Below are 23,078 nucleotides of genomic sequence, written 5' to 3' on the forward strand. Positions count from 1 at the left end.
AGGTTAAGCACAGATGACTATGTAGCTACTTAAAGAGAGGCCTGGGTTTTGGTCCCTCTAAGGGGGAACTCTGGTGGCAAATGTAGCTCTAGTGGAATTCACCCTAAAATGGCTTGGGACCTGTTTTCAAAGATGCTGATAACAGAAGGCAATGGAATGTGCTAACAACTTGGAAAATGTCTGCTGCTTGTTGACAGGATTGCCTACTTTCTCCTTAGCTAGTGAGACAACAAAAAAAGATCAGTTTCTTCTCAAATCTTTGGTTCCTTATAGGTAGAATTTCAACTCTCTACATACATCGGGGGAATGCACTTTTCTTTCACTTGACTTTTGAGGCTCTAAAAAAATAATAGAAGCTGAATGATCAGGTTAAGTGTCAGCTCAGAAATCACCTCAGGTATAAAGGAAGTAATAGTTTGCAGTACTACTCTGCCCAATGGAACACAAGGAAAAGTTCTTTGCACATCAGATCTTGGAGTTCTCAGACTTGTCTAGCTGAGGAAACTGCCAACAAGAAAACTATCCTCAAAGACAGCATATTACTATAGGATGAGGCTGCTGGTTCAAATGAGGGCAGGGATAAGTCCTCTAGTACATATCTGAGGTCCTGTGGTGAATCAATCTGCTTTCTAGATGGTCTGATATGGAAGTCTCCCTGCATGAAATTGCTTGACTGAAGGTCTAGAGTATAAAGGGGGTTCTACAGGAAGACAGGATAAAATAGCAGAAGCAATGCACTCATACATGTGTAAGCTAAACCAGAGTTGTATAGGTCTGACAGATATTCCAGGACCAATGCCACTCTAGCCATTCTGGGGTCAATGTCCCTGGATTATAACCAGAAGGAGAATCTGTTTCACTTTGCTAAGATTTTGTTGTACTGGATTTTCCTGACCTCCTTCACAAAACTTAGCATGTCCTCTCAAAATGTGTGCCTTCCTGGGATTATGGTGAGATTATCCAGGCTGTTGCTTCGTCAATAGGTTTACGTCCGGTATACCAAGTCTGCTAGTCAAATCTAGAAATAGGTGTCCTTGTGTAACATCCACTGCTGAGGATCTGATTGGGATCTGCTCAGTCTGTCAGTGAACATATTCTGAACTGCAGGAATACACCTGGCCATCAGGGAAGCTAGTACTTCAGCTCATGCCTCCCAGGCCTGCATGGCCAGTCAAAACAGCATGTAGGAACAAGTCCCTCCCTGTTTATTGTAACACAAGACTGTGGTGTTGCTACTACTGATCCTTCTTGGTGTCTCAGCCCTGAGGGCCCCAGGATTCCCTCTGAGATTTGCCTGCCTCTCTTTTTGAATTAACTTTTTCCTTCTTTCATTCTGGGCAGCGCAGTGGTGCAGCAGTTAACATTGTTGCTTCACATCCAGAAGTTCTCCAGTTCAATTCTCGGCTGGGGTGCCTTCTGTGTGAGGTTTGCATGTCCTCCCTGCATTTGCATGGGTTTCCTCCAGATACTCCAGTTTACTCCCACATTCCAAAGACATGCATCTGGAGCATTTCTCCCTGGGCCTCTGCTGAAAATAGGCTCTGCCTAGTCGGACTTTCCTGGTCAACAAATGTTAAATAAATACATAAATAAATAAATAAATAAATATAAAATAAATTTTTTCTTTAACAAATATGGTCTGGTGGACTCATTTTTGGACTTTGAAGGCCAAGTCTTAGGGGGAAAATTTCTGGCATACCTTTGCAAAAAGGTCTGAAAATTCTGCCTGACTGTGGTTTTGTACATTTTCTTCAGTGTCTTACATATATCAAGTGTTGGGGGTCCAAAAATGAAATCTATACTCAATGGAACACTGAGGATCACTGTCTTTTTATTGTCTGGCAGGGTCATAGTCCTCAATTAAGTACTTCTCTTAATGAACAAACTCCAAACTGCTGCTGCCCAGCATGAGGCATCCACAGCATCAGTTACATTTCTTAAGAGTGCTTTGCAACTTGAAAAGCTGGATCAGACAAGTCATGCAACTCTTCCCTTAGGACTTTACCTTCAATCCCTCTGGTGTAATCCTCATTAGCTCCACCAGAGCTTTTTAATAAGAAAGCGTACGTGACTGGCAATTTAAAACCCTGAAGGAAAGGGTAGTATCAGCTGCATATAACAGGGTCTGTGGTCTCCTTGTCATTTTCAAGATGGTTCTGGGTAGGAGCCAAGACTGCTCCTTTGCTAGGATCCAGTGACTCCACATCTGGGTTTCCTAGACAGCTATTTGTGGGAAACTTGACCCTGTAAAAATACACAGGCTTCTTAGGAGCAGGGGGTGGGGGTGTTGGTGGGGTGGCGGGCATTCAGGATCTGGAAATGCATTTTTAAACATCTTCCAGAACACCCAGCAGTGCAGGAACTACTAGTGGCTTAGGTTCAAGAACATCCATGAATACCCTATTTTGGGCTTCAGAGTACTCAGTGAATTCCCACTAGAAAGCTTCACTCATTCTATGAATAGCATCTCCAAAGGAAGAGTCTTCTGGTGGAAAAACAGAGGAAAGGGGAGTCTTCAGTCCCAGGATCCAGGTTGTCTGCTAAAAGCATCCTGTCCATATAAACCAATTCATCATATTCAGAAGTGGTGAAGTCAGACTCCTATGGGGAAGATCCATACTTCTGGAAGGAGGGCTGGGCTGAGGCACTGCCCAGCTTAGTCTAAGGCAAGTCCGACTGAATCTGTCTAACATTAGATGCTGTATGCCTCTCATGATTAGAAACAGCCACCTTTGAAGCCTCAGGTTGCCATCAGGGAAATAAAACTTCAGTACAATTGCTGGGAACCTCGTGAACAAAGATCCTGTATCCTACCTTCTCCTTTAGAAAACACAAAGGGAGCATCCATTGTCTAAAGGCTTTCAGTTGACAAAGGGGTTTGGGTGTCTGCAACCTGGTTGTGCTACTGGTCTTGGCTTAAAAAGACTCTGCAGTTAAAGCCTGCAAAAGCACCACAGCTTGCACGGAGTCACTGGACCTTTGAATACCAGAGTCTGTAGCGTCTCCAGTTTCCCTATGTGTCTCCCTTTTCTGTTTTCTTTAGACAACGGCTCCTGGACACTTTGGTTGGTGCCATGGTGATTTGAGTTCAGGTATGAGCCTGCACTTTTACAAGCTTTACTTGTTTAAATTGGTCTGCTATCAGAGTTTTATAATATATTTACACAGTTATTTCAGATTTATTTAATCAAAAGAAATTTCATGGTACAAGGATTAGTTTTGGTAGATATAAAAATAACATTTTTATGTAATTGTTTTCATTGTCTGAACATTGTTTTACGTTTGTCTGCATTGTATTCCCAGTGCTATTACATATATATATATATATATATATATATATATATATATATATATATATATATATACAAATAAAATGTTAAAAGATTACTTGATCTTTAACTATGTTGACTTTGGCACAAGTCATAGTTGAAAAGGGTTTATATATCAAGCTACTTACTCAGCTGATACAACCAAAACAACACAATCTCTTGATTTGTGTAAAATAAATAACAATGATAATAATCGATAATAAGTAAACCTGTCTTTTTTTAGTGGAACTATTTGTAGGTTAAAAAAAAGCTTTCCATGCAGCATTTACTCGATTTAAAACCAGTTTGTTTACAATATCTTCTTCAGACCTTCTGCTCCATTACACCCAGCTTATGCAAAGTATGATTTATCAGCATTCCTAAATTTAGCACACAAAACGACAGATTCGTTTTGTTGGTCTGTCATGCTTCTCAAAATTTCTTTGCAGCTTATTTCCCAGGGACTTCTGGGAAACTGCAATACCTGCTCTTCTTTGCTGCCAGTGGCTGTTTTTGTATTGTGGAAAAAAGTATTTGTTTAGTGAAAGGATGTGGTTACTGAATGACTTATCTGGCAGCTAGAGCAGAAGATTAAGGATATGAGCTATTAAAGAACTGCTTCCTGTGCTTTTGGGTTTTATTACCTCTGCCTCCATTTGCCTAGACTCTGAGCAAATAATTTAACCTGACAGTGTTCCCGGGCAGCTGGGAAACTGGGCTAGGCTCCTCAGTGGTCTTCTAGACCACGTACCTCGTAACTACCTATGAACCAGTTTAAAGCTGCTGTAAACAAAAAAAGCTTTCTTGTATCTGAATGAACTAATTGTGTATGCATTTGCAGAGTTTTTTTCCCCCTCTGGGACTCAAAACTGGTCTCAGTCCAGCTGTGTGTGAACATTCCAGTAATCATACCATGCATACATGTATTTTTAGTATATACATATACATATATATATATATATATATATATATATATATATATAGATATATATATATAAAGAGAGAGACTGGTAAATATAATAAATTTAAACTCCAGTTTCTGGACTCTGTTGTTGGATGGATTTTAATAGTTTAGGAGGGGGTTCCTGGGAAATGAGCTCCAAAGAAATTTAGAGAAACATCACTGACCAGCAGAAATAATATCATAATGCTGTGTGCCAAGTTAAGCAATGCTGATAAGTCATGCTATGTCATCATCGTCTTTCGGCTGTTCCCGTTAGGGGTCGCCACAGCAGATCATCTGTTTCCATTTCTTCCTGTCCACTGCATCTTGCTCTGTCACACCAACCACCTGCATGTCCTCTCTCACCACATCCATAAACCTTATCTTAGGCCTTCCTCTTTTCCTGTTACCTGGTAGCTTCATCCTTAGCATCTTTTTCCCAATATACTAAGTCATGCTATATATAAGCAGAATATAATGGAGCAGAAGGTTTGGAGAAGACACATTAAACAAACTGCTTTCAAATCATGCAGATGCTAACATGGAAACTTCTTTTTTGTTAACTTACAAATAGTTCTACTAAAAAGACAGACAGGTTTACTCATCATATGTTACTATTATTATTGTTAGTTCTTATTTATTTTTTACTCAAATCAAGAGACAGTGTTGGATTTGATGGTTTGTCAGCTGAGTAAGTTGCCTGATCCATAAACCCTTTTCAGCAATGACTTGAGCCATAGACAACATAGTTACAGATTCTACATATAATAGGCTGTGTGTGGCCAAAATCGTTATAGAAAGACAACAGCACTCAGAATAAAATGCAGGCAAATGTGAAAAACGTTAATACGGAAAAACATGCTATTTTACATGTACAAAAACTAAATCTCATACCACAAAATTTCCTTTGATAATATTTGAAATAACTGAATACATTAAAAACTCTGATAACAGACCAATGTAAACAAGCAAAGCCTGTAAATGTGTAGAAAATACTTCATTATTTCAGTTAATGTAAGTATGTGATATTACATCATTGGGAACTAGCTAGTGTCTTAACACCAATAGCATTCAGAGTCATAGCCATTCTAAGCAATTCAGTAGTTTGTCTAGGAAAATGATGTATAGCTGATTACAGTACAACTGGAAGCCATTCTGCATCTAGTAAGATGCAGATTCCATTTGATTTAAGATATAAAGTGGATTTTGTTAGATTAAAAGGAGGAGAATGGTATAGTGTGCAACTACACAAGAATAATGGAAGGTCAGAGGTCAAAAGGAAAAATTCTGAAAATGTCAAATTTAAAATAAATCAGAACTTAAGAGTTAAGACGTTAAGAAAACTATGAGCAGGACAGAGTTATTTGGAAAATACACTTAGAATGCAGGTCTTAACACAGAGACCAAGACAACAGAAATTAAGACAAAGGAATATCAGAAATAAATGAACCACAATCAAAGGTTGCAGCTAGAAATTCCAGAAGAATATTAGAAATATTCATGGAATACTGAGTATCTGTATGCTGTGGAAGAAAAGCAAAGTTACAGTAATTGGGAATAGAAATATACCTGAAGGAATTAATTCTCACAAACTGAAGAACAAACAAGCTGAAAGAGATGACTGAGGGAAATAAAGACAGAGTGGACACTTTAGGATAATAAGAGGATGTCTAGAAATCCATTTCCTTATCATAACGTGCCCACCACAGCCTCCATTTCCCTTGTGTCCTTTGTTTTAACAGCACTTCCTTCCAATTTGCCTTACAGCCTCCAACCAGAATAAGCTATACTAATTATAACAGTGTTACATGTCGTAACTCTGCAAGTCTGGCAGTCCCCCCTCCCCGATCTCTAACAGCATTACTAAATTCTCCCAAATTACTCTGCCATGCCCCCCCCCCCCAAAAAAAAAAAACTATTGGAACTTCCTTTTCATTAATACCATCAATTTCTTCTCTGGGGCCTAAAGAATGCTTGACCAGTATAAAGTACCACTATAACTATAAACATTTTATGGCTTTGATTTTATGGTCTAAATTCACTGTCATCTGCCTCTAGGTTTAAACTTGTATTAAACTTTTTGTTTAAACTGTTCTCCTTTGGAACTCTCTCCCTTCTCCTATCCGCACCACTAGTAGTCTCTCCCTGTTTAAAACTTCTCTGCACTCAAACCTTACTTCACAATGGAAATGATCATGCTCATGTCCTACCTAATTCTAATTGCACTTTCTTGTGAATTTTTCTTACCCACTTACCTACCACTGCCTCCTTTAGTTCATCATCACTAGTGATGTAAATGAGCAACGACCAAATGTAACCGATGTAACTATAAAAAAAATAATTATTTTCTTTTTCTACTTACTTAATCTATGCAATTTTTGTAATTTCAACATTTCTTTGACTTGTTCTTTACTTATACTGTAATGTTTATGACTTGTTTTTGACTTACACTGCAATGTTTATGATCTGTTCTTTTCTAACACTGAAATGTTTAACTTAAATGTACACCACAGACTTGTACTTACTGTTTTATGTAAATGTATTTGTATTTTTCTGGAGCTTTTCTCCCCAGGACTCCATTGAAAATGGGTTCTTGAGGCCCAATGGACTATCCTGGAAAACAAACGTCAAATAATAAATAAATAAATATCTCCTTCAGTGTCAATGATGCTTGCTTTGTAGACCTTATTTTGAAATACTACATTTTTTCATGACTGCCCTAAAAATATGTAACATATGTAGCTAGAAAAACATTACAGAAAGTGAACCAAAACCATGGAGGCAAAAGATTTCACCAACATGAATAAGGTTTAATACAGGAAGGAGGGACGAGGCAGGGCTAGAATGACTAGAGGAAAGGAAACAATGAACCAAACTATTGGGAACAGATAGAGCTGTGTGGTATAGGGATTAACTGCAAAGGAGAACTTTACCCTGACAGAATGACATGTTGAGGCATCAAGTTCTGCTGGCAGAATTAAGGCAGGTATGAACTGCAGAGGAGACAATAAATAAGATCACAGATTTGGCAAAGTCGTTAACTGACCCTAGAGCAAAGGAAATGGGACTTAACACAATAAGTAGAGCCTACAAAATTACACACAGAAAAGAAAAACCCATTTAGGAAAGGTGAAAGCTGACTGGGAAGAGAGGATATGAGTAGAGTTAACTTGGAACCACTATACAAAGTTTGTTTAGAATTGAAATATGTCATATGATCAGGAAAGTTCAGAATTTTGTCAGGGAATGCCTAAACAGTTATCTTTGCACTCCAAATGGACTACATAAAATGTTTCACAGGGCAGTAGTTCATGATGGAAATGTTTGCAAGGGAAGATGGGGAATTAGGTCCACCTTTACTGGTTATATTCAAAGTTTGAGATCTTTTAAAAAAAACTGTAGGAAATGTAAGTAAATACATGCAATCACATAACATACCATTATGAACCATACTCAAAAAATCTTTTCAGCCTCGAGAAGGGTAACAGTAAATAAAGGGGGCGAAGAATTTGAGGCATTCCATTCAATTGCCTAGATTTATCATAAAGGTGGCTGGAATACTACCCCACTATGGCTTGTAATGGAAAGTTGTTCCAGAGTTACAGTATATGTCGTATGATGACTCTTGCCACATAAATGTGACATGTGTCTGTTGATGAAGGGTTAGGCCCTTTAACCAGGTATCTGAGTAATTACCCAATACCCACTGTAGGATTTACTGTTGCAGTCCTCACTTCTTGGGAATACTCTACCTGTGGGTAGCCCACAGCTTTGGTGGTCTTCCACAGCTCTACTCTCCCCAATACTTCAGCCAGAGCCCTGCCAAACAGAGAATTACTTTGACACCATCTTCAAATCCTTCTTGCCATACAGAAGCAATGCTATGTTTTCCACAGCAGGTGTAGTCCTTTGGTCAGTCTTCATCCACGGAGTTAGATAAGTACCCATTATTATAATTTTTAATTAACTTGCTTTACTGTATTGGATGTTACTTAGGCAGGCTGACTTGGAATCTGATATACCAGCTCTGAAGAATTAACTGTGAAGGTCAGATAAATGTGTGATGTGTACATTACAACTTCCACACAAAGATTTTCGAAGCACATTTCTCTTATGACATAGCCCGGAGCACAATGTGGACTCCTTTCTGCACTGTGTACCATCTATCCTAAGGACAATCCCACATCAGAAATCTGTCCAGGAGTTCACTTCCAAAAAAGAGGCTCAAGCTTGACTTCAGATCACCACAGCATCAACCAAAATGTCCAGGAGCTTTCCCCTGAAGAAAGCAGTCAGAAAAGGAAGAAACACAGGGAAACTGAGGACACTACAGACACTGATATTCTAATGGCCAGTGACTCTGTGCAAGCTGAGGTTCTTTTTCAGCCTTCAACAAGTCTCTCTTGGCAGAGGTCTGTACCATGACCAGTTTGCAGGCACCCAGGTCCCTTTGACACCTAAAAGCCTTTTGGCCCCTTTCGTGATTTCTGAAGGAGAAGGCAGCATCCCCAGTATAATTGTTCATGAAAAGGTTCTCAGCAATTGCACTGACGTTTTGGTTCCTTGATGGCAACACAGGACTTCAAAGATGGCTAATATTCTAAATAATAATTGAACTGATCTACGAACAGTAACTGATTAGCCTTTTCAACTACTGGAAACACAAATTTGCAAAAATCTCGGCATCTCATACTGTGCCTTGCTAATGCATTACTTGGGTCTTTTTTCTTTATGGCAAGCACATGTTCTCTTATTCTAAAAGCTAATCTCCTAGTTCTCCAGTTCAATCATTATTTAGAATATTTGGAAAGTACAGTTGTGTACACTTACCATAAATGTAGATGTTCAAGTGTATTCACTGTTGCAGTCATCACATTTGGGTTATTCCTGCCAGGGTAGCCCTCGGCTGGCCCAAATACCAGAGACTTAATATTTCTGCGTCAGTTGCTGTCGCTTGAGGACTGACGTCAAGTCGTTAATAGTATAAAGTAAGGCAGCCAACGCCATTACATCAGTTTTTCTTGCCCTAACCTGTCAGGAGCCCCAAGTAGGAAGCCAGGGTCTGGTGGAAGAAACTCCACCAGTGGAAAATAAATACCAATAAGTCCCTTAAAAGGAAAGGAAAACAACAAGTTAGAGTGGTAATAAAAGGAGAAAGAGAAGAAAGGTGGATGGAGAAGGGAAACCAGGACTGCAACAGTGAATACACTCAAACATCTACATTTATGGTAAGTGTACACAACTGTACTATGTTCTTCGTGTTTCACTGTTGCAGTTATCACATTTGGGTTGATTCCCAAAGCTGAGGAAATGGGTGGAGGCAGTCAATGAAACTAGGGGCTGCCTAGGATGCCCTGCAAGACAGCAAAGGCAAACCCTGCCCTGGATTTGGAGGAGAGAGGCAGGTGTTAATACTTGGTAAAAGTGTTAACAGATGTCCAGGTGGCAGCCTCCAGGATGTCCCTGGTGGGGACTCCTCTGAGGAAGGCCGCAGAGGTGGAGGCTGCTCTGGTGTAGTATGTCCTGACCCCCTTGGGGGGAGGCTTTCCATGCTGTTTGTAACAGAAATGGATGCAGTGTGCTATCCATTTGGAAATTGTTTGTTTGGAGATGGCTTTGCCTTCTGCCCCTGTAGCAAAGCTTACCAGCAACTGATCAGACTTTCTGAAGGATTTAGTCCTGTCTAGATAGAATCTGAACTGTCTATGCACATCTAGAGAGTGAATAATCCTTTCCCCCTTGTTCTGGGGATTAGGAAAAAAGGTGGGCAAATGAATGAATTGGTTGAGTGCCACACTGGACACCACCTTGGGCATGAAGGATGGGTTAGTTCTGAGGGATACCCTGTCTGCATGAAAGTTGATGAAGGGTTTCACAGCCATGAGTGCTTGCAACTCAGAGATTCTTCTGGCTGAAGTGATGGCCAGAAGGAATGCTGTCTTCCAGGAGAGAAACTTTAGTTCTGCAGAAGAAGCTGGTTCGAAAGGAGGCAGGGTGAGCTTTTCCAATACAAAGTTAAGGTCCCAAGCTGATGTTGGTGCCCTTCTGGGTGGCCTCAAGCTGCTAGCCCCTCTTAGGAACTGTTTGATCAAAGGGTGTGAGAAAGGGGGCTGCTCAGTGGGAAAATGAGCAGAAATAGCACAGGCATGAATTTTTATAGAGAAAGAGAGGCCACTGTGTAGTAGGTCAGCTAAGTAATCCAAGATGAGAGGGAGGGAGGGCTGTGCCATATTGGCTCCCTTAGCCTGGATCCAGGTGTAGAAACTTTTCCATTTATCAGCATAAGACTTTCTGGTGCTAGGATGTCTGGCCTCACAGATAACATCCGGAAACTGTTTACTGAGGTTGACAGATGGTCGGGGTTAGGGAATAAGCCAAGTTGCCAAATTGTGTGTCTGCAATCGGGGATGCAAGAACTCCCCTTCCCTCTGGGTCAGGAGGCTTGGAATCTGAGGAAGATGCCATGGGGGTAGCAAGGACAGGCTGTGCAGCAATGTGTACCAGTGCTGGCACCAGTCTGGAGCTATAAAAATGGTCCTTGTTTTTTTCTCCCTTACTATGAGCAGTACCCTGTGGATGAGAGGTAGGGGAGGAAAGGCATAGACCAATAGATTGATCCAGTGGAAGGACAGGGTATCCACTTTCCAAGCCATGCAGTGATTCTCCATGGTGCAGAATTTGCTGAGCTGATGGTTGGTGTGGAAGGCAAATAGATCAACCTTCGTGGTTCCCCACTTCTGAGTTATTAGGGTGAAGGTACTTCAGTTGAGTTGCCACTCGTGTGGGTCCAGAAGATTTCTGCTTAAATGGTCTGCCACAGAGCTGAGAGAGCCTGGTAGGAATTGTGCTAACAGGTGTAGTTGCATGGCAGAGGCTGTGAGCCTGCACAGAGGGTAAGAATGTGTGCCTCCCTGCTTGTTGATGTACCATATCACAGTGGTGTTGTCTGTTCTGATCAGGAAAGCCCCTGGAGACAGAGGGGGCTTAAAAGCTATCAAGGTGTACTGCACAGCCATCTCTTTTTGACTGATGTGCAGAGGGATTTGCTGTGGGCTCCACTGGCGCTGTATGCACCTGCTGTCTAGGTGTGCACCCCGAGCATAGTCTGATGAGTCTGTGGTGAGGGTCTGGGTGACGGGGGTTGGGGAAAAAGGCATTCCCTTGTTGTGGGAGCATGCTGTTGCCCACCAAAGAAAATCTTTTCAGAGGCAAGGAATTATAGGTATAAGAGTTTCCAGGTCTTAAGAGTGCTGACACCAAAGGCTCTTTAGGTACCACTGAAGTTTCCTCATATGCAGTCTGGCATATGGAATGAGTAGTAAGCAAGATGCCATGAACCCCAGAGCTTGCAGGATCTTCCTTGCAGTTAACTGGGGCCTGGTGGTTAGTTGAGACAAGTAGGCTGTCAGGAAAATTTGTTTCTTTGGAGTAAGGTATGCCATCTGGGAAGATGTGTCCAGACATGCTCACAGGAAGATTATCCTTTGGGTGGGCACCTGTTTGGATTTCTTTTCATTGACTGTGTACCCTAGGGAGGTTAGTAGGGTCTTTACAAAGGTTAGGTGCTTGAGCAGCTTCTCCTGGCTGTCTCCCTGAATAAGGCAGCCATCCAAGTATGGGTAAATCTGAATATTTCTTTGTCTGCAAAAGGCAATGGCCTGAGCCAGACATTTTGTGAAAACTCTGGGAGCAGTAGATAAGCCAAAAAGAAGCACAGAGGATTGAAAGTGTTGAGATCCGGCCCTGAAGCAGAGATATTTCCTGCATGATTCCCATATAGGAATGTGGAGGTAGGCCTCTTTTAGATCTAGGGTGGCTAGCCAAGTGTCCTTGGAGAACATGGGTAGCAGCTGCTGGAGGGTGAGCATTTTGAATTTTGGGATCACCAGGAAGGTGTTTAGAATGGATAGATCGAAGATGGGGAACCAGGTGCCCTCTTTTCTGGGCACCAGAAAAAGTCTGGAGTAGAAACCTTGGCCTATCTGTTCTGCAGGAACGTGCTATACTGCCCTCATAGAGAGAAGGGAAAGGATTTGCTTTTGAGCCTCTGCCCACTGATTTGGTGGTAGATCTGGGAACCCTTTTGGGGTTGGAAGGGTGTGGAAGGAAAATTTGTATCCCTGAGACACAATGTTCAGAACCCAGTGGTCCTTGATAATGGTAGCCCAGGTGCTTGATTGAAAGGAGAGTTTTCCTCCTAGGGGTAAGTGAAGGTGGGCAGAGGGAGGGGGTGGAGGAGATGAGTCCTTGTGAGTTTTTACTATAAGGGGGTGGCTTAAAACTCCCTGGTTTTGAAGTGGAGGTAGTCCACTGCTTAGATCTCTGCATTCCCTGGGGCTGCTGTCGGAGGGGGGGGGGTCTGCTTCCACGGGGCCTAGGCTGGGCTGGTTTACTGGGAGCAGGAAAGGACCAGTGTTTGAAGGGACAAATGCCTGCTCAACCTAGGGAGCTGGACCTGCAAGAAATCCTTAACTGTTTGCATAGATTTTGTTTTTTCTTCCATCTTTTTTAAAACCTCTTCTGCCTTAGTGCCAAATAAGCTATCTTTGTGCAAAGGGGCATCCAACAATTTAGATTTGACATGATCTGGCAGGGGCTGTTCCTTAAGCCATGCATGCCTTCTAATGACAGATCCGGTGACTGCTGGCCCTGCAAGAAGCTTCTAGGGTGTCAAAACCACAGTGCAAGGTGTATTTAGTTACTTGACTTGCAGAATGCATTAACTCTTGTAAATCTTTATATTCTGCCAAGCAGGAAAGGAAGACATTTTTTGTTTAAGGAGTTCCAAGGTATGTTGCTGAAATTTCAGCATATGGAACTGACAATTTAGTGCCCTGATAGCAAGAGTAGCTGAGGTGTATAGTTTCTTATCTGTCCAATGCTCCAGAATCCCTGTCTGAGGGGGTGGGATTCTTAGTAGAGGTTGCTTTAATTCCTTTTGGCCCGTGAGAAATGACCTTAGGGTCAGCTGTAGGATTTTTAAAAAGATATTTGTGTGGGTCAGGGACTCTATAGTATCCGTCTGGTTTTCTGGGAGCAGGAGGAAGAGAGTCAGGAGTTAAGCTGGATTCAAGGAAAACATCCAGGACTGGGGGGATGGCCAAAGGTCTGTGTTGCGGAAGATCTAGGAATTCTCAGAGTCTCTTTTTAGACTGAGGGTAGTCCTGACTCTCCCAATGGAAATGCTCCCTTAAGGTATGCAGGGTTTCCCCAAAGGAAAAATCCTCTGGGGGAGAGGCTGAAGGAATGGAATTCTCTGAATCGGAATCCTCATAAGTGGAAAGGGGTTGCATGTCTTCATATCCAGATGCATCAGATTAATCTGACTCTTGTTCACACAAAACTACAGGGGATAGATATCTTTTCCTTTTGGAGGGGGTAGATTGGCTTCCCCAGATCAGCATGATAAGGTCTTCCGCCATTTTAAGCATCTGATACTGAGGCAAAGTAGCAGGTGCCTGACAGTGGGTCATATCTGGGGCCTAAGAAACTCTGTAGTTTTAGAAAGAATGGTAGTCGTGAAAGAAGATGTCAGTTTGTGTCGAGATTCGGTAGTGCAAAGGGCTTCCTCTGAAGCCAGTACCTGATCAGTGGCTCCGGACCCATCCAATGTAGAGACAACAGCAGGATCCTTAGTCGAAGAAGAGTTTTGAGGCATACTGAACTCCGAAAGGGTCTCGGTAGCAGCCTGCAAATCAACAGAAGTGGGCATTAGGGGCTGCGAAAGCACCTGAGGACCGGAGAACTACTAGCTTAATGGAAGTGTCGTTGGTAGTTTGGACCTGTGCAGTCTGTCTCTGTCTTTATCTTTACATTTTTTCGGAAGATCTGCTATTGGATGGCTTACCAAAGCCATATCACAATTTGAGGACTGTAAGTGAAAATATCTGGCTCCAATAAAGCCCTGGCGATGGATAGTTCTGGCGCTGAACAAAGCACAGAAGCGACAACGAGTTAACGCAGTAAGAGTGGAAGTCTCGGTGTGGTATTTGTTTTCCACAGGTGAGACAATTATTAACTTTTTCTGACATCGGTTAGTGCAAGAAAAAAGGGTCCCCAGCAGGGTACTTAGCTTTAGTAGACTTCAACTTCAATTTGGTAGATGAAAACTCAGGTAGCGGCCGACCGACACTTGTGTGAACTGCTTCTGCTTTGGTCTCCACAGCAAGAAAGACTGATGTAATGGGATTGGCTGACTTACTTTATACTACTGACGACCTGACGTCAGTCCTCAAGCGACAGCAACCGACCCAAAATTACTAAGTCTCTGGTATTCGGGCCGGCCGAGGGCTACCCTGGCAGGGATAACCCAAATGTGATGACTGTAACAGTGAAACATGAAGAACATATGAAGTGGCAAGTGTTTTTACGAGCTGATGTTGCACCTGGGCTTAACAAAACTATTTCCATTAAACGTCTGTTGAAGTACAAGATTTTATAACATCTTCATGTTTTGTACATTTTATATAATTTTTTAACTGGTTTGGTATTTTTAACTAGGTAGTAATGCATTTATTTAAAACGATAATTTTTCAGTTATTCAATTTATTAAGAACAAAGATTTTATTTGTTGTCTTAATTGTGATGTCATTTCCTTCTGGCTATTTAAACAGAGCGCATTTTTAAATGCTTATTTCTGAGGAAGTTCTAATCAAGTAAAGAATGAAAGTGCTAAAAAGACGATCATTGTGCTGGCCTGTTTTGAACCATGTGACTACACCATCATATCCTAAGGGTTTTGATTTATTAAGGTTATATCTTCCCTTGTTTCCTGTGGGCTGTTTTTAAAGCTGGAAATGTAAATGGTGTCAAAAACCCCTTAAAAAATAGAATGGATCCACCCCAGAAGAATCAGACTCCACTAACTCTGAAGAAGATGGAACTGGCTTATGTGGGCAGGTTGCTTTCAGCATAGCACCCTGAGACTGAAGACAGCCTGTCCTCTATTTCTCCACCAAAAGACTTTTTCTTTGGTGATACCATTCATAAAATAAAGGAAGATTTCTAGTGGGAATCCACGGAGTACTCTGATGCCCAACAGAGACACATGGCGTTAATGGGTCTTCTTCTGCCTAAGTCACTAGTAGTGCAGTGCTGTGTGTCCTGAAGATGCATTTTAAAATGCAGTTTTTGGATCCTGACTGCACCACCCACACCCCATGCCTTCTCCAAGGAAGCTTGTCTATTTTTACATGGTGAAGGATTCACACAAATACCTGTATAGCATTGTCAGATGTCGAATGAGTGGATCCTAGTAAGGAAGCAGTCTTGGTTCCAACTTGGAGCCCTATTACATGTAATAAGTAGAGCGCAGCCCCTAACAGATTTGGTAACAAGCTATACATTGCTGCTGCTACTACCCTTTCCTCCGGGGTTTTAAATTGCCAGTCGCATATACTTTCCTTATCAACAATCTCTGTTGGTGCTAATAAGGACTAAGGCAAAGGAGATTCGAGATAAAGTCCTAAGGTAAAAGTTGTATGACCTATGCGACTCATCTTTCCAAGTTGCTAAGCACTCTAAGAAATGTAGCTATGATGCTGTGGATACCTCATGATGGACAACAGCTGTCAGGTTAGTCTTTATGAGAAATGATTTGCTGAGGACAATGCCGCTGCCAGACAATAAGAAGGCAGTGATCCTCATTGATCCATTATGTATGGCTCTCCTCTTTGGACCGCCAACTCTTAAGATATGAAAGAAACTGAAGAAATGGGTAAAACCCATGCAGTCATTCAGGGAGAATTTTCAGACCTTTGTGCCTACGTATACCAGCAATTTTCTTGCAAAGACCTGGTCTTACAACTCCATACAAGAGTCCACCAGATCTGTTCCAGTAAAAAAAAGAAAGTTAGTTCAAAAAGAAAAGGGCAAGCAATACCTAGAGAAAATCCTGGAAGCTCTCAAAGAAGAATGAGGTACTGCACTTTCAAGTGCCTAAATTGATATATATAGTAGGTCAGTCCGAGTATCTGTAAATAACACGTCACTGCAGGTGTACGTTAATCTTGAAAAAAATAAATTTGTAACAATGAACACTTTTTTCCAGTAACAAATTCATAAGCACCAATTCAGTAATTCACTTGCTAGATTTAGTTTACTTACTTAAACTTAGATTTAGATCTAGTAATTCACTTACTAGAAACATCCAGGGTACATATGCTTACTATACCATACTTACTATAAAACAAAAAGTTCTGAATCAGTCAGAGATTAACAAATATGAGAAATAATACCAAATATCACCATAATAAGTGCACTTTAAGTATGTAGGCAATAGACTAGAAGTGGTTTTATACAGACCCAGCAGTGACAGAACTAGTACAGTTAAAATGCTCTTTTATAAAATGGTCATCCTTATCAGTAAGGTCAGCATGAAGGAAAGTACAGTTTTGTTGCTGCATCTGAATGCATTAGAGAGATGACTCCATGCCATGTATGTCAGGCCACCACAACCAGAGTTATAATGTCCAGCTGTACTGACCAATGCTATTATTCAAACATACCCATTTCTACTTGTTATTGCATCCAAATATTCACGACTCAAAATGTATTCATTAAATGTGTGCATTACATTATGCATATTACTTCCACACACTATTCTCATAGTAATATAATTTACTGAAAGTTACATCTATTATTGTTGACATATACTGTATATTTGTTTACTGATTTATTTGGTCCCCAAGGACCTCATCTAGCCAGGCAACAGTGCCCCATGTCCACACAGGGTCTACTAGCCATCCTTCTCCTATCCCTGGACTAATCTAGTATTGCTGGGGCTGGCTGCAGATCATAAGGGCATTCTGCGGGCTTGGCCATCTGTGCTTTCATCCATGGGGTTCTTTTATATGCCTTACCAACCCCCTTTCCTTACCCCCCCACACTTGACGACTACATCAAAGAAACTTTGCACCACTCACAGAAGAATGTGTAGCTGGTAGCAATACTGCACATGCTAGACCCTAAGCTTCAACACAAAATCAGAAACAAAGTGAGATGTTACAGATCTCCACTCCTCACCAATTTATGTAAAAAGATATAAACACATGGTCAGTCTCCCTTAAACAGAAGGGACTTACCTGTTAATGGATTATACAATGGATAATGAACCATGTATTCAAACAAATGGTCCACTGGAAAAAGAAGGCAGGGCAAGGGCAAATCCCTATAGTTCAGCAGGGAGAAAACAGTAGCAAAGAAATGCACACAAAGGTGCAAACTACTGGTTTGACCTGTATGACAAACAGCTGACAGCACACAACACAGAAAAATTTGCAACAGCAACAGATGGAGTCCAGTCTACTGGTGGAGGATGAGTGCGCTCACTGGTAATAATGACTACTGACCTAGGTTACAGCAGACGTCAGAGAACCAGGAAAGACAAGGTAAAAAAAAAAACCACACACAATCACCTCACCATTGACAGGAATTCCCCAGTTCCTGTTGCAACAGTTACAGTGAAAATGGGAGAAACTGCAGCCAGATTGATAAAAGTGGAGCAAGGAAGTAGCCCTCAGAAGTTAGTGCTGGTTACATAATAAGTGCAAACGGAATTGACTGTATGTAGCATTACAACCTTGCCTAAGAAAGGAAGAATAGGGCTATACGTAGGGTATACAGGAAATTATTACTAGTCATGCAGCATGACACCAACCAGGGCTTATTCAACAGGGGAAGAAAATCTGAATCCTGCAATCCGAGTTCACTGAGAATGTGAACAAAATATTTTTTTAAATTATAGCACAATTAAGCAAAGTGTAACATGCAAGCTGCAAATAACAATGCCATATAACACACACATGAAAAACAAAACAAGTGCATTGCATGTGCATGGATACAAGGATAGTCCTGAAAAATAAAACAAAATGGCAAACTAAATTAACCACTGATCACTAATGTTTTGCATCTCCTTACCTTGTCCTCCTCTTCAGGTACAGTATGAACTGGAATTGGCTGCCATGTCAAGTTGGGGTTGAAGACCTGTGCACCTGTAGGCTGGTACATGCCTGCAAGATTCACCTCTGCACTCATCAGAGTCCTATCACTGTCTGTACTGCGGACAAAAATCTGTGAAGAAAAAAGAGTGTGTGGTACAAACCAATTTCTGACTGACTACATTCTTCTAACAACTTAATATCCCAGCTATTACAAGACAGAAGCAATTTACCATAAGAAGAATTATAACTGACTATTTTTTAAATCAGTTTTATCTCCCCACTGTCTACAGACCATCAACCCTCTAGGCTCAATCAGACTACTCATTCCCACAGCATGACAGCTAATCGTGGCAGAGGTCCTTCAGGCAACCATGAGGGTTTTTTCCTGATCTGGTCCCTAACTCAACCATATGGTAACTAATTAGGCATGGACATCACTGTGAGGATCTACTATGTGCACCCACTGCTTTTTTATTGTTCCCACTCCCACGCTAACAAGGACTGCTGTCACAAGCTTGACATGCCAAGCCCATGTTTAACAAGGACTGCTGTCACAAGCTTCACAGGCCAAGCCCATGTTTCTAGTTAAGGCTGTTCCAACTTCAGGCTTTTGACTACTTGCACTAAACTGGCAACCAGACCATCGGTTGTCCCCCCCTCTCAAAATAGGCAATATGGAACTTTGCTGTTCCCTTCTACTTAACCTTGCCAGACCTTTCCAACACCAGAACTGCTAACCAAATTCAGGTAATCTGAGTCACAGTCAGGGCTTTATCCCTCTTTGGCACGCAGCTGGACTATAATTTACTAATTTTTCCCAGGACATTATCTTTTCATAAATAATTTTCACTTCCTTTACACATTTGCAGATCTAGATGCTGCTACACATATACTTGTGATGTGGCAGCACTGGATAAAATGTTCCTCTACTCTTCTGTATAAAATGCACGTACTCTGGAATTCATTAGAAAACTCAGCAGTAACTTCCTGGAATAAAGTATAATGAAAGTCAACCTATCTATATGAACTTTAAACTCCAGAAATCAGTAAAACATTTAACTTTGTTCTTCCTTCGCAACAAGGATGTTTGTAAATATGCAAGTATTATAATAGTGGGCAGAGTTCAAACCACTGTTATGGTTTGTCTAACTTGTTTGTAAAAATCCTAGACCATGAAGACTCCCAAAAAGAACGTACTTTATTAAGTAACACAGACAAATGAATGAGCGCTTTCTGCCAGGTTAACTGGCCTTCATCAGATTCAAATAAGCAGTAATTATACAATTTCTTATATATAATTTCAACCATAGGAAAGTGAATCACTTAAAACAAGGAAGTGATGTATACAGAAATATAAAAATGATGAATTATGTGATAAGTAAATAAATAGGTATTAAATAATAAGTAGTAAATATATTGTTAATAATATCTTTATAAAAGTTTTAAATCTATATTAAACATGTATTAAAAAACGCTGCAGTACATAAGTATAACATTTTTAGTAACCATGTATAAAATCCATAAGAAATATATATGTATCAAAAATATACAATTAATCAGCGTGCATTTATAAAACACTTAAAATATTAAGAATATAAATATAATCAAAAGTGCAAAAACATACAGAAAAAAAAATACACAGAAAGAAATTATTAGAACATATTAAGCCCTAGACTTCAAAATAGGTTTCAAAGAGATGTTATCATTTATTCCAGGGGGGTTAGATGCATTAAGCATATGAATTTGTAAACTTAAAATAGGGACAAAGCACCATTTTACCCTTTATGTACATTTTTTGGATGATGTTTTTATCCTATGGAAGGGTGAGAAGGATACAATAATTAGTTTTGTTAGTTATTTGAATAGTATTTGTCCCTATTTTAAGTTTACATATTCATTCAGTGACACTGGTTTGTCTTATTTAGACACACATATTTCACACACATCATCAGGTTTTAAATCTACTATACATCACAAACCCACTTTCAGTAATTCATATTTGGAATATCAAAGCTGCTACCCTTTTCTACAGAAAAAAGTATGTTAAAAAGGCAATGTATACGGGCAGCAAGAATGACTTCTTGTCAAGAAGACGTTATTGAAGAACTTGGGTCTAATAGGAAGTATGTTCTTGGAAAGAGGGTACCCCGCCAACTTAGTAGAAGAAACAATTGAATACATTTTATCTCAGTAGGGGGTACTCTACAAACCTTTGTTAGGTGAAGAATTTATTCATCAGGAGAAAAGTAATAACCAAACCAATTCCTGTTTTTCTAAGGCTATGGTTTTAAAATATAGCACTTCTACACCCATTATAAAAGATATTATAGGGAGGAACTGGAATGTGTTAAGAGGCAATAATGCTGTATATAGCCATCTGGGACACCAACGAGATTTGTGTATAAGACAGGTAGAAATATGAAACTCCGATTAGTAAATAATTAGAAAGACCAGTTTAAAAAGGGAGTTAAAGGAACGACAAAATGTGGAGCTTGCAATCAGTGTGCTTATATATATGAGGAAAAAAGTGTAATTTTGGAAAATATGTGCAAAAACAGGATTACCTTTCAGACTGGGAACTATAACACCAAAAGTGTGATTTATTTAGCTATGTGTACAGCCTGCCCAGCATTTTACGTTGGGAAAACGGACAGGCATTTCAAGAACAGAATTTACGAACACATATATAATATTAAAAAGGAAAACATAAATAATGCTTTGTTTGGAAACATACAGCTTAACAATTCTAACCACACTTTTTGTTTTGCAATACTTGAAAAGTTACATTTTAATCCCAGGGGAGGTGATGACAAGCTTTTACTTGAGAAAAAGAAGTTATATGGCAAATTAGGCTTAATGCATCTAACCCCCTCTGAAATAAATGATAACATCTCTTTGAAACCTATTCTGAAGTCTAAGGCTTAATATGTTCTAATAATTTCTGTGTATTTTTTACTGTATATTTTTGCACTTTTGATTCTAATTATATTTATATTCTTAAAGTGTTTTATAAACACACGCTTATTGATTGTATATTTTTTAATACATATATATTTCTTATGGATTTTATACATGGTTGCTAAAAATGTTACACTTATGTACTGCAGCGTTTTTTAATACATGTTTAACATAGATTTTAAACTTTTATAAAGATATTAATAATATACTTACTAGTTATTATTTAATACCTATTTATTTATTTACTTCTCACATAATTCATCAATTTATATATACATCACTTCCTTGTTTTAAGTGATTCAATTTCCTGTGGTTGAAAGTATATATAAGAAATTGTATAATTACTACTTATTTGAATCTGATGAAGGCCAGTTAACCTGGCAGAAAGCGCTCATTCATTTGTCTGTGTTACTTAATAAAGTACGTCCTTTTTTGGGAGTCTTTTTGGTCTAGGATTCATTGCCTTATTTGCCCGTTATCTCGAGGAGTTGTTTTGGATTATTGTTTTTTACAAGTTGTTTGTAAAAATGCATGCATGCAATATTGTGAAAAATTCCAACCGTTGTGTACAACCTAACCTCACAAATCCTGTGTATATTCTTTGTAATGTTCATCTGCTGTTGTGCAACTTTTGTCCATCATCAATCACTACACAACCCTAGACAACAAATTTCAAATAAATAAATGATAAAGTGCTGAAATTCCACATACAAACAAAACAAGTCATCTGCTATGAATGAAAATACCACAGAAGCTAATAAAATGTTAACCCCTCCAGCTGCTTTGGCCAAGTTCCAAAACACAGTAAGCTGCTTTGGATAAGATTTGGATAATTTATCTCCTGGTGGGATCCAGGACTCAAAAAACTATACATAGTACCGTACTGAAAGTACCTGTAAAGGCAGCATTCAGTTATTAATAACTTCACTAATGCTCAGACGATGAAAGACGTGGAGAGACAACAAAACCCATGGCTTAATTTATAACATCACTGTGTTTCCTAAATAATTTTGAAGAAAAGCCTCAGAGTAAGATCAGACAGTCTAGGGGAAAGGGCAACTGCTAAACTAATTCAGGCTAAAGGTGGTTTTAAACACATACCTCATAAAAAAGACCATGGAGATATGTAACATGTGTGTGAAGTACTCAAAATAACAGAGTAGTTTGAAACTAGATCCCTCCTCTGCAGTAATAACATGCTTAGGTAGTCTGCTGTGAAATTGCTACCAGTTCTAGAAAGATTTTCCTTCACCTGTCAATCATCACTATAAGCATGGGGGGACTGTATTTCTCTGAAGTCACTACGGATATTGTGGGGTAGCTTTTCTGTACCAAGTGGGAGCGCTGTTAGTGTTCAAACAAGCTTGACAGTAACTCCTTATGGGAGACCCTCACCAAGTCCCCTTACACGTATTCTCACAGCTTGGCTTCTCATGTTCTGTGGTATAAAAGCATATCCTCATCCATACCTGTATCCTAGAATAACATATAGTGACTAAATAACTAGCAAGAAACCACAGAGTCAGGGGACTTCCAAGATGGCTGCACACTGATTAGTGGCTTAATTTTAGCTCTTCCAGTGAGAAGAAACAAACTGAGAAATAACAGCAAGTAATTCTACCAGCTTCAGTAAAATTCAGTTACTGGCTAGTAAGTACACTGCCTGGATGCCAGTAAAGAAGAAAGTTAAAGAACTTGAAAGAAAATCAACTGGAAAAGGGGAAGAGAAAACAATGACTGGGAATAATCCTGCAGCTGTTCAGCAAAAAACCAGTTCAAGCTTCAGCTTTGTTACAGAGATGGCTTCCAGTAATTCACAGGAAAATAAATCAAATGTATTCAGAGGTGATTAAAATAAATTAAACACTGAAGGAGTATATCAACTCAAATAACAAAAGACTGGAAAACACAAAACCAGCTTTAACTAGC

General features: G+C 39.9%; 1 protein-coding gene across 3 annotated transcripts in view; it reads right to left on the bottom strand.

Moving 5' to 3' along the window:
* Nucleotides 1–23,078, bottom strand: part of ACP2 (acid phosphatase 2, lysosomal) — a 658,601-nt gene that overhangs the window by 305,044 nt on the left and 330,479 nt on the right. For all 3 annotated transcript variants that reach the window (XM_044082703.1, XM_044082705.1, XM_044082704.1), the window contains one exon: nt 18,169–18,321. In XM_044082703.1, coding sequence (XP_043938638.1) covers nt 18,169–18,321 — 153 coding nt within the window. The remainder of the gene's footprint in view (nt 1–18,168; nt 18,322–23,078) is intronic.

The sequence above is a fragment of the Protopterus annectens genome, chromosome 9.part0, assembly GCF_019279795.1.
Source record: "Protopterus annectens isolate FY-2018-M chromosome 9.part0, PAN1.0, whole genome shotgun sequence".
Classification (NCBI taxonomy): Eukaryota; Metazoa; Chordata; order Ceratodontiformes; family Protopteridae; genus Protopterus; species Protopterus annectens.